The sequence below is a fragment of the Tachysurus fulvidraco genome, chromosome 9 (assembly GCF_022655615.1).
Source record: "Tachysurus fulvidraco isolate hzauxx_2018 chromosome 9, HZAU_PFXX_2.0, whole genome shotgun sequence".
In the NCBI taxonomy this organism is placed as follows: Eukaryota; Metazoa; Chordata; class Actinopteri; order Siluriformes; family Bagridae; genus Tachysurus; species Tachysurus fulvidraco.
The window spans coordinates 21,429,352-21,439,351 of record NC_062526.1 but is presented as its reverse complement, the minus strand read 5'-3'; the positions used below and the strand labels follow the sequence as shown (position 1 = coordinate 21,439,351).

General features: G+C 42.0%; 1 protein-coding gene across 3 annotated transcripts in view; it reads left to right on the top strand.

The window, feature by feature from the left end:
• nbas (NBAS subunit of NRZ tethering complex) overlaps positions 1 to 10,000 on the top strand; it is a 178,610-nt gene that overhangs the window by 88,933 nt on the left and 79,677 nt on the right. For 2 of the 3 annotated variants that reach the window (XM_047819115.1, XM_047819114.1), the window contains 6 exons: positions 1,062 to 1,133; positions 2,437 to 2,610; positions 2,696 to 2,809; positions 3,158 to 3,281; positions 5,934 to 6,010; positions 6,978 to 7,115. In XM_047819115.1, the coding sequence (XP_047675071.1) occupies positions 1,062 to 1,133; positions 2,437 to 2,610; positions 2,696 to 2,809; positions 3,158 to 3,281; positions 5,934 to 6,010; positions 6,978 to 7,115 (699 nt within the window). The remainder of the gene's footprint in view (positions 1 to 1,061; positions 1,134 to 2,436; positions 2,611 to 2,695; positions 2,810 to 3,157; positions 3,282 to 5,933; positions 6,011 to 6,977; positions 7,116 to 10,000) is intronic. The other variant, XM_047819116.1, reaches the window with a different exon arrangement.

Sequence of the window (10,000 nt, the reverse complement as noted above, 5' to 3'; positions counted from 1 at the left end):
GAACTTAAGAAACGGTCGAACAGGCATTGACGTTACATTCTGTACTACTTCCATAAGATCGGCTGATTGGAAAAGCGGTGTTCCTAATAAAGAGGACGCCGCTCGTATACGCACTTTGCGGAACTGGGTGGAGCATCGGGTTACGTTAAATTATTAGAGGCTGATAATATAATAATAGAGATGAAGACGTGACAGACGTGTAATTTGCTCTGTCTGTCTCTATCTATCTATTTGTATATCTGTCTAATTGCCTATCTATCTATCTATCTATCTATCTATTTGTATATCTATCTGTCTGTCTGTGTTTTTCTGTCTGTCTGTTTTTCTATCTATCTCTATCTATCTGTCTGTCTGTCTGTCTGTCTGTCTGTGTTTTTCTGTCTGTCTGTCTGTCTGTCTGTCTGTTTGTCTGTCTGTCTGTGTTTTTCTGTCTGTCTGTTTTTCTATCTATCTATCTATCTATCTATCTATCTATCTATCTATCTATCTATCTATCTATCTATCTATCTATCTATCTATCTGTCTGTCTGTCTGTCTGTCTGTCTGTCTGTCTGTCTGTCTGTCTGTTTTTCTATCTATCTATCTATCTATCTATCTATCTATCTATCTATCTATCTATCTATCTATCTATCTATCTATCTATCTATCTATCTATCTGTCTGTCTGTCTGTCTGTCTGTCTGTCTGTTTATCTCCAGCTTCCTGGACTATTGCATTGAGTCCTAATTCGTATAGACTCTACACATGCTCAGTAAACATTTATCACTCACCTGCTTGTATCATCTGCATCTCTTCAGCTTCTTTTTAAATTTGAACTGAAGTGCAGAAGCGAGTCGTTTTCCAGCCGAACGCTCAGACACGACTCGTGACCTACAGGAAGGAAGAGAAATAACACTGAATCATTTATCCCGAACGATACGAAACGGCGGAACATCAAGTAATAGCAAAGCAGCATCTCGTGAAGCAACTGTGAAGGATGTAACTTTGTGAGGAAAAAAAAACTGAAAGGTGTATTTTGTGTGTTTGTTCTATTTTAATTCATTTTATTTTATTTATTTTCAGATTCTTTACCAGGCAGTGAACTACAAGATGGATTCCACTCGGACCCCGGCTTCGGGGAACGATCCAGATCAGGTATCCGTGTGCGAATGGCATGTAAATCTCCAGTCATAAAACTCCTCCCGCATTTTTCATCCGCTGTAAACGTGACGGTCTTCAGCCCGAGCCGCTCGATTCACAGCTCACCGTTAAACAAATAGCCACGAGAGTGTTTAAAGATTCATGCACTCACTGACGTGTGCGTTTTATTTATATGTTTGTTTGTTTTTTACACGGGTCTGAACCCCTCAAGCCGTGCGCTTATGACCTGTCGTTGGGTTACATCAGGGTTCTGAGGAGGAGTGTGAAAATATACAGCCTTCAGATGTAAAAACATCCTCTCGTCACTGAAATAAAGAAATAAGTAAAAACATCACCGTTGTGTCGTAGATTCGTTGTCCTTGAGTTCGGATCTTGCATTAAATTTACAGACAAGGAATGAAATGATGGGGAATTTATTTTGACTGTAGGGTATAAAAGATTATGTACACACAAAAAAAATATATAACAAACATTTACTAAAATTTATAGGCTTTCTTTATTCCCCACAATAAACACACATGACGACGTAACTGGAAGCCCCGCCCTCTTTGTGTCCATCAGTTTAGCGACCATTAGGGTGGTGTGCTCATCTTTTGCTCGAATTTCCAGCCTGAAAACAAAACAAAACAAACAAATAAAAATGCCACTTTTACATCCGAATCGAAAAGTAGACGAAGTAAAAGTTCGTTTTTTGATCGATTTCGACGTGCTATAGAAATGATAGAAACAGGATTTGACCAATCAGAATCGAGACTGTGCGACTTTTTTTTTTTCCTTCAGAGTTCTTCAGAATTGAGACTTTTTTCTTTAGAGTTCATCCACGTCTCTATTTTTCCTGCCTCATAACCTTTACAAAAAAAAATAGGCCAACTTATTGAGAAATGGCATGGCAGTAACCTGTTAACCTGAAAAGCCCCGATTTAGTAAGCACATGCACTGGAACATTAATCAGCCTCCTCATTATCATTCGTTCCTGCTGTAGGTTCGGGGGAAATAGCCGAACTTTTGGGTGATCATTCGTAGAGCCGCTGCTCTTTAGTAAAACACAGAGTCCTTTTTGTCGGATGAAGACATCCAAAATATGACCTCCATCCTTATTGAATCGGTTTGTTCCGGATTAGATTCTTTTGGGAATACGTGACGTTCATATAGCCATCCTAAGGATTCAGAAATTAGCCTCGTCTCCAAGGAATGATCATTTTCTCTGCACAGTGTCTAGCGTTATCTTTTTCTCGCACAGCGTTTTCTCTTTGGTTGTCCTTTACACTGGACTATAAAGTGTGAGATCTGATTTCAGCAGGGTGGAGGTGGAGGTACAGGGGTCTCTCAGCCCTCAGCGCTTCTCCAGAGAACAACCGCCCGCACCATTGAGGTTCTGACCAGCACCACGGTAAACACCAAAGCTGTGCTGAACACCATCAGCGACTCCCAGTGGTGGAAAGATTCGGTCAGCTACCTCCGCCCACTGCACGTAAGAACACAACTCCGCCCACTTCCTGTCAGATTAAAGCCTGCTACAAACTTCTGCTAAATTGGGTTTTGGTGTCTCTTGTCAGGGGCAGGAATCGGATTCGGACCGCACCGGATCGGCCAATCAGAACGCAGAGCTGGAGAAACAAGGCTGCAGCACGTTCTACGAGGAGCTCTTTGAAGATCCCTACGTCAATCCCGTTAGTTTTTTCCTCCATTCTGTCTTCCTGTCACTTTCTAGTAGTAAAAATCTATGCACTCAAAGAACTCGTCAAAAAATAAGATAACAAACTTTAACCACAATATATACAGAAAAACTATTCTTTTTTTTTGTTTACACCCCAACAAACACATTTAATAACACCCTCGGAAGCCCCGCCCGCTTCGTGTCTATCGTCTTGGCAGTTTTTTCCCCAGTGTGATGATTATCTTTACTCGAATTTCCTGCTTGAAAAAGATTAAAAGAAAAAAACACCACCGCTTTTAGCTTCAAAGCGAGAACCTTGTTTTACACGCTATCAGTCTTTTAAAATGTATTCGCGTTTTAGATGGACGACGTGTACTCTTCATACGACTACGTCCCTCAGGAAGACTTCGCAGAAGTTTTGCTCCGCACCGGAAAATTAGCCGAGACCAGGAGTGAAGGCCATCAGCATCTTCCAGCGACTGAAGGTAACCGACGTCCGACGAGACGGATTTTTAAGTACGGTCCATATAAACTCAGTGTACTGTAGATGAAGGAGAGCCTTTTATCTTTTCTTTTGGCATCCATTTGGACCCTCATCCCTTTTTTTTTTTTCTTCTCATCACCACTTTCTCCACTCCCGAATCTCGCGGTCGATAATCTGGGAGTTTTGATACTTACCCTCTAATCTCTTAGGCCAGGGGTGTCAAAAACTCAAAGTCACAGTTGGACAAAATATAAAACTGAGATAAAGTCACGGGCCAAACTGAATATTTATTGAAAAATGAACTGCAACTGATCTGTAATGTTCAACCTTTTTCATATGGAAACAAACTTTAGTTTTGCTTAAACACAGGATTTGCAACAACCAGAGCTTGATATTACAAACACATAAGAAATTTAATTCGAAATAAGAGACACATCAATGGTGTTCATTTCGCAAAATTTGACCATAGACTTTTTGACAAACTCTCCCTCATTAAAGGGCAGATTTTGCAATCTCTGCCACCACAATAAAGCTTTACAGCAGCTTCACTTTTTGATTTTGCTTTCATGAACATACTGTAGTCTGCCGGGAAACCAGACTATTTTTTTCATCTCTTCTGCCTTCTGGAGCTTCTGCTTTACGTCCAGGTCCTTATACTTCTCATACTGTTTCGTTTCATAGTGTCTTCTTATGTTATATACTTTCGTTACAGACACGTTAGCTCCGTTAGCACACAAGGTCTGTCCTTTATATTCGTGAACAGATAATCTGCCTTCCACCTGTCTTGAAAGCTCCTATTGTCAATTTTTCCTTTGGCCATTTTAGTGGAGGGTGGAATTAACTCGCCCGATGTGACTGTAACGTGGTTGTTAACGACTGTCAACAAAGAATGATGGGTGCTTGCTGTTCATGACTACGCGTCAATACAGTGGCAAGGCATTCTGGGATTTGTAGTATTAGCGGAGCATGCGGCTAGCCAGCTGTAATACACATTTGATATGATCCCGCGGGCCAAATATAATTACATAATAATATAATTTGGCCCGCGGGCCAGAGTTTGACATCCCTGTCTTAGATCTTCTCAAAGTGGTGACGCAGCCCGAAGACGGTCGCTAAGTTCAGGTCGACGTCTACGGCGTCGGCGGGTTCGAAGTACGTAGGATGTCGTTAGAATGAATACAGCAGTGAAACTCTTTTGCACAACAGATTGATCTTTTACACATTTTACAGCATCACAACCTGGAAATAAAATGGGATTCATTGGGATTTTTCTTTACCATTTAAATTGTCCAATTTTTTAATAAGCTAAAGGTTTTATTTTTGATTGCTTTTTTTGCAGCCAGATGCTGAGTTTTTTTTGTCCATCGTTCTCTGTCATGTTGGACGGAGAGTGTCGTCGATCAGCAGTCTGATCTTTGATCGGTCCATTCGAACACGTTCAGCTTCTCAGCGTTGAATCAATCCAGTGTAGTTTTGGTCGTATGCTTGGTGTCATTCGTGAGCGGCCTTGTATTCGTCCCTGCTGATTGACGTCATCTCTGCTGCGACATGCTGCCACCACCATGCTTCACTTCATTATTATGTTGTCACGGTGATGAGTTTTCACCAAGGCCATAAAGCTGAACTTTGGTCTCACGAGACTGGAGAACAGTTGTCCATATGTCTCCAGAAAGAATTGAATATTCTTTGTAGTTGCCCATAAAGGCTAGACGTGTAGATTGTCTAAGCTACGGTTGTCCTGAGCTCTGGATCTCTGCACTTCTTTCAGTAGGCTTTGGTTGTGGTAATAAGATTGGGTTAAATAAACGCTAGACGTTATGTGGGATACATGAGGTACAGAGCGCTACTTTTTCCAGAACGTTCTCACAGCTTTCACCCTTTGTGTTTTGTATCGTTATTTATCTATTTTTTGTCTCCCCGCGATGCTAATTTGACCGTTTTGTGAATCATTTCCCAGATGCTAATGTGATATTAGCATTCTTCTGATGTTACACGATCCTTTCTGTGATGTTCATTTGTTGCCCGTCTTCTGTGTTCCGCTTTCATTTCTACAGTTTTTATAAATTTTAATTTTATTTATTTATCTTTTTATTTATTTCTCCAGGTGCAATCTTTCCAAGCTGCTTAATTTGTCCTTGCTCTTTCTACTTCCTATTGAATTCTGGGGATGAATTATTTGTAATTAAATGATTTGGACCTAAAAAAAAAAAAAAAAGGAAGGAGAACAGAAGGAAATGGAGAAGTGTGACTTTTCAGGTTTCTCTTCAGTCTGATCAGCTCACGTAAACATGAACGGGTTCTTCCTTCCTTCCATTTATCCATCTATCCATCCACACCTTGTTTGTACATTCCTTCCTTACTTTCAGTTCTCCTTCCTTCCTTTCTGTTCTTTTTTCAATAATGCTTTTCAGCCAATAGTGAGATGAAATTTCTCTCTCTCTCTCTCTCTCTCTCTCTCTCTCTCTCTCTCTCTCTCTCTCTCACACACACACACACACACACACACACACACACACACACACACACCCCCCTCTCTCTCTCTCTCTCTCTCTCTCTCTCTCTCTCACACCCTCCCTCTCTCTCTCTCTCTCTCTCTCTCTCTCTCTCTCTCTCTCTCTCTCTCTCTCTCTCTCTCTCTCTCTCTCTCTCTCAGTTCTGCTCCAGTTGGCTAGTGATGCCTTTCCCAGGGATATGACACTGGCTCTGGCCTATTTGCTCGCTCTGCCTCAGGTGAGTTTGTTTGTTTGTTTGTTTGTCTTGGTGTTGTGTCATGTGTTCATCAGTGTGTGTGTATGTGTGTGTGTGTGTGTGTGTGTGTGTGTGTGTGTGTGTGTGTGTGTGTGTGTGTGTGTGTGTGTGTGAGTAATAACTTAATAACAGAATAACTTCTTAAATAATTATCATCATCTTGTAACAAAAGTCTAATTGTTGTCATATTAACTAGTAGTTTTTATTGACTTAACATGTGTTAAAACATCAGACATAAAACAACAATTACTAGATGCTTTTAGGGGTGCCAATATTTCTATTTTGTTGTTATTAGTATTAGTAGTATTGGTTGTATTATTGTTTATTAACTGTTTATAACCATATGTGTGTGTGTGTGTGTGTGTGTGTGTGTGTGTGTATGTGTTCGTACTTTTCCTCTCTCTGTTGGAAGCATGTTTAAAGTGTGAGCTTAAGTTGCTGTGAAAACCGACTGAGGCGGATTTGGAAGAGAGAAAGCAGGAGGAATGTTAAAAAGCTGTGAGTGGGGTGTGTGTGTGTGTGTGTGTGTGTGTGTGTGTGTGTGTGTGTGTGTGTGTGTGTGTGTGTGTGTGTGTGTGTGTGTGTGTGTGTGTGTGTGTGTGTGTGTGTACACGCTTGAGATGTGCAAATTAACCCAAGATTGAGGCTGTTAACTGACTTTGTTACTTTGCCAAGAACAAGAAGCATGTAGTGCCACATCACACACACACACAGAGCAGAGAATCCACACAGCAGAGAATCCTCACTCACACACATATGCATGCAGCAGAGAACCATCACACACACACACTCTCAAACAAACGCACACACGCACGCACACGGCAGAGAACCATCACACACACACACATACAAACACAGAGCAGAGAACCATCACACACACACACACACAGGATAGTTGTGTATTTACTGCTGGTTATAATAATACCACTACATTATCTGTGTGTTTCAGGTGTTGGATGCTAACTCATGTTTTGAGACCCAGCCTCCCTCAGCTCTGTCTCTCCAGCTGGCTGCATATTATTACTCTCTCCAGATCTACTCTCACCTTGTGCCCTGCTTTAAGGACGAGTGCAGCCCGTTGTACAGGGTGAGCAACCACTGCATCGCACATCCAAACCATCACCAAACGTCACCAAACTTCTTTACGCTCAGCCGAGGTGTGAAAAAATAAGTGAGGCACAGCGTGTGTGTGTGTGAGTGTGTGTGTGAGTGTGTGTGTGAGTGTGTGTGTGAGTGTGTGTGTGAGTGTGTGTGTGAGTGTGTGTGTGAGTGTGTGTGTGTGTGTGTGTGAGTGTGTGTGTGTGTGTGTGAGAGAGAGAGGGAGACTGATACTTTTTCAAGCACTTGGTTTTAATCTGTAGATAAAAACATGGTTTTATTTGTCTGTCATTTTCACAGCTCTTGTCTCAAATATCAGAAAAACCCCAAAGCTGGAAAGTGTAAAAAGAAACAAAAACAAATCACAAGGTTTTTCTAGTCGTATTTCTAGTTTCTGTGCTTTTTATTAAAAGATTACTGTTTAAAGATTCAGTGTGGAAATAAAGGTTTTTTTCAGACCACTAGTTTAATTAGCGATTGACAGCGATTTATTTATCCTTTAATTTCGTTTTAATTTTTTCACACTGTCGTCAAGCTGACAATCCGTGCGTCCGAGAGAGAGAGAGACAGAGAGAGAGAGAGAGAGAGAGAGAGAGAGACAGAGAGAGAGAGAGAGCGAGAGAGAGAGAGAGAGCGAGACGGAGAGAGAGAGACAGAGAGACAGAGGGCGAGAGAGCGAGACAGAGGGCGAGAGAGCGAGACAGAGGGTGAGACAGAGAGAGAGAGTGTATATGAGAGATAGTGTGTGTGTGTGTGAGAGAGAGAGTGTGTGTGTATATAAGAGAGATAGTGTGTGTGTGTGTGAGAGAGAGAGAGAGAGAGAGAGTGTGTATATAAGAGAGATAAAGTGAGAGAGAGAAAGAGAGAGAGAGAGAGAGAGAGTGTATATAAGAGAGATATTGTGTGTGTGTGTGTATGTGTGTGTGTGAGAGAGAGAGAGAGAGAGAGAGAGAGAGAGAGAGAGAGAGTGTAACTGGAACTGGAGGCTCCTTCCTTAAATGCTTACAGTTCTTCTCTCCCATTCTGGCAGCTAGAAGTTTTTTCCTCCAAGTAAAGAACGAACTGATCTGTAACCCTAATAGAATTCCGTAGTCCTGCCTGAGCCCATACTGAGACAGGCTCCGCTCCTGTCCTGTCCTGTCCTCCTCCTCCTCCTTTCTTTTTAATCTATTTTCAGTACATTTGCTGAAAATGTTAGCTTGTAATGCAACTAAACTCTAAAATGCTAACAGAGCAAAAAAACCTTGCTGTTCCTTCTCATTCCTTTTACATCAAAGCCTTGTGTTATGAAGGGACTTTCATAAAGCTCCGTCAGCATCCTGTATTGTATTACTGGAAGCCCTTCATGGCTCCTGCGGAAAAGAGATTTTCAGTCTTACTGGGACGCTAAGTGAAAAGGAAAAGAAGAAAATAAAGATAAAGTGGTAGAATAAAGGGCAGAAACAGACATCTCAGGCCCGTATGAAAGGGTAATGTGTGTGACATTTTAAAAGGGACAGTTTATTTTATGTGCAGTTTAGTTTTTTTCCTCCCCGACACGCCGCAGTCGGCGATGACTAACTTCCTGTTGTGCTTCTTTAGATCGGATTGTAAGCGAATTGTTTTGCCGAGACGATTTCTGAGATGTTGTGACATTGTGTGAAACGCAACACCGTGAGTCGCTCCATCACTCCGAGGTGCTTTACTTTAACGACAGGAACAGAACATCCCAGTGTTGTGTGCGTACAGCTCCACTGTGCTGAGGTTGAGAGCAAAAACACTGTGTGAGAGAGTGTGTGTGTGTGTGTGTGAGAGGGAGAGGTTTTGTGTGTGTGTGTGTGTGTGTGTGTGTGTGTGTGTGTGTGTGTGTGTGTGTGAGAGAGAGAGAGAGAGGTTTTGTGTGTGTGTGTGTGAGCGGGAGAGGTTTTGTGTGTGTGTGAGAGGGAGAGGTTTTGTGTGTGTGTGTGTGTGAGAGGGAGAGGTTTTTTTTGTGTGTGTGTGTGTGTGTGTGTGTGTGTGTGTGTGTGTGTGTGTGTGTGAGTGAGAGAGAGAGAGAGAGGTTTTTTGTGTGTGTGTGTGTGAGAGAGAGATTGTGTGTGTGAGTGCGAGTGTGAGAGTGAGAATGTGTGTATCTAAGAGAGAGAGTGTGTGTGTCTGCGTGTGTGTGTGTGTGTGTGTGTGTGTGTGTGTGTGTGTGTGTGTGTGTGTGTGTGTGTGACTGGCACTGGAGACTCCTTCCGTAAACGTTCAACAAAAATGTTTATGTTTCTCACATACAGTTTAAGTTTCTCACACACACACACACACACACACCGCATCCCATGAAGGAGCCGTTACTATAGAAACGACTACAGTTACAGTGTGTGAAGTGTTCTAGCTTGATCTCAAGTGAGCGGCTTGTGGATTAAGAACACACACCCACACCCACACACACACTTCTATACTTTACTCACGTGAAGTGTGTTTGGAGTGTGTGTGTGTGTGTGTGTGTGTGTGTGTGTGTGTGTGTGTTAAAGGCCTTGTTATGTTGTTGTGGTTTTTAATAGATATCAGGTGGGTCTTAATGAGCGCAGCCCCGTCAGACCACGTGCACACACACACACACACTCCATGATGAAATGATTTGTGGGTAATCACCTGTGTACAAGCAGCGCTGCCATATTCTCTCTCTCTCTCTCTCTGTCTCTGGTGATTAACGAGGGAAGCGGCGACGAGCTCGTTAACGAGACCCTCAGCTGTGTTGTGTGTCTCCCCTCACCAGAAGCCTTTCAGAACCTGTTAGTGTTAGCGCATGTTAGCGCAGGTGCTAACCTCCTATAGCATGAGTGACATCTCTCTTATTATTATTATTATTATTATTATTATTATTAGTATTAGTATTATTATTATTATTAT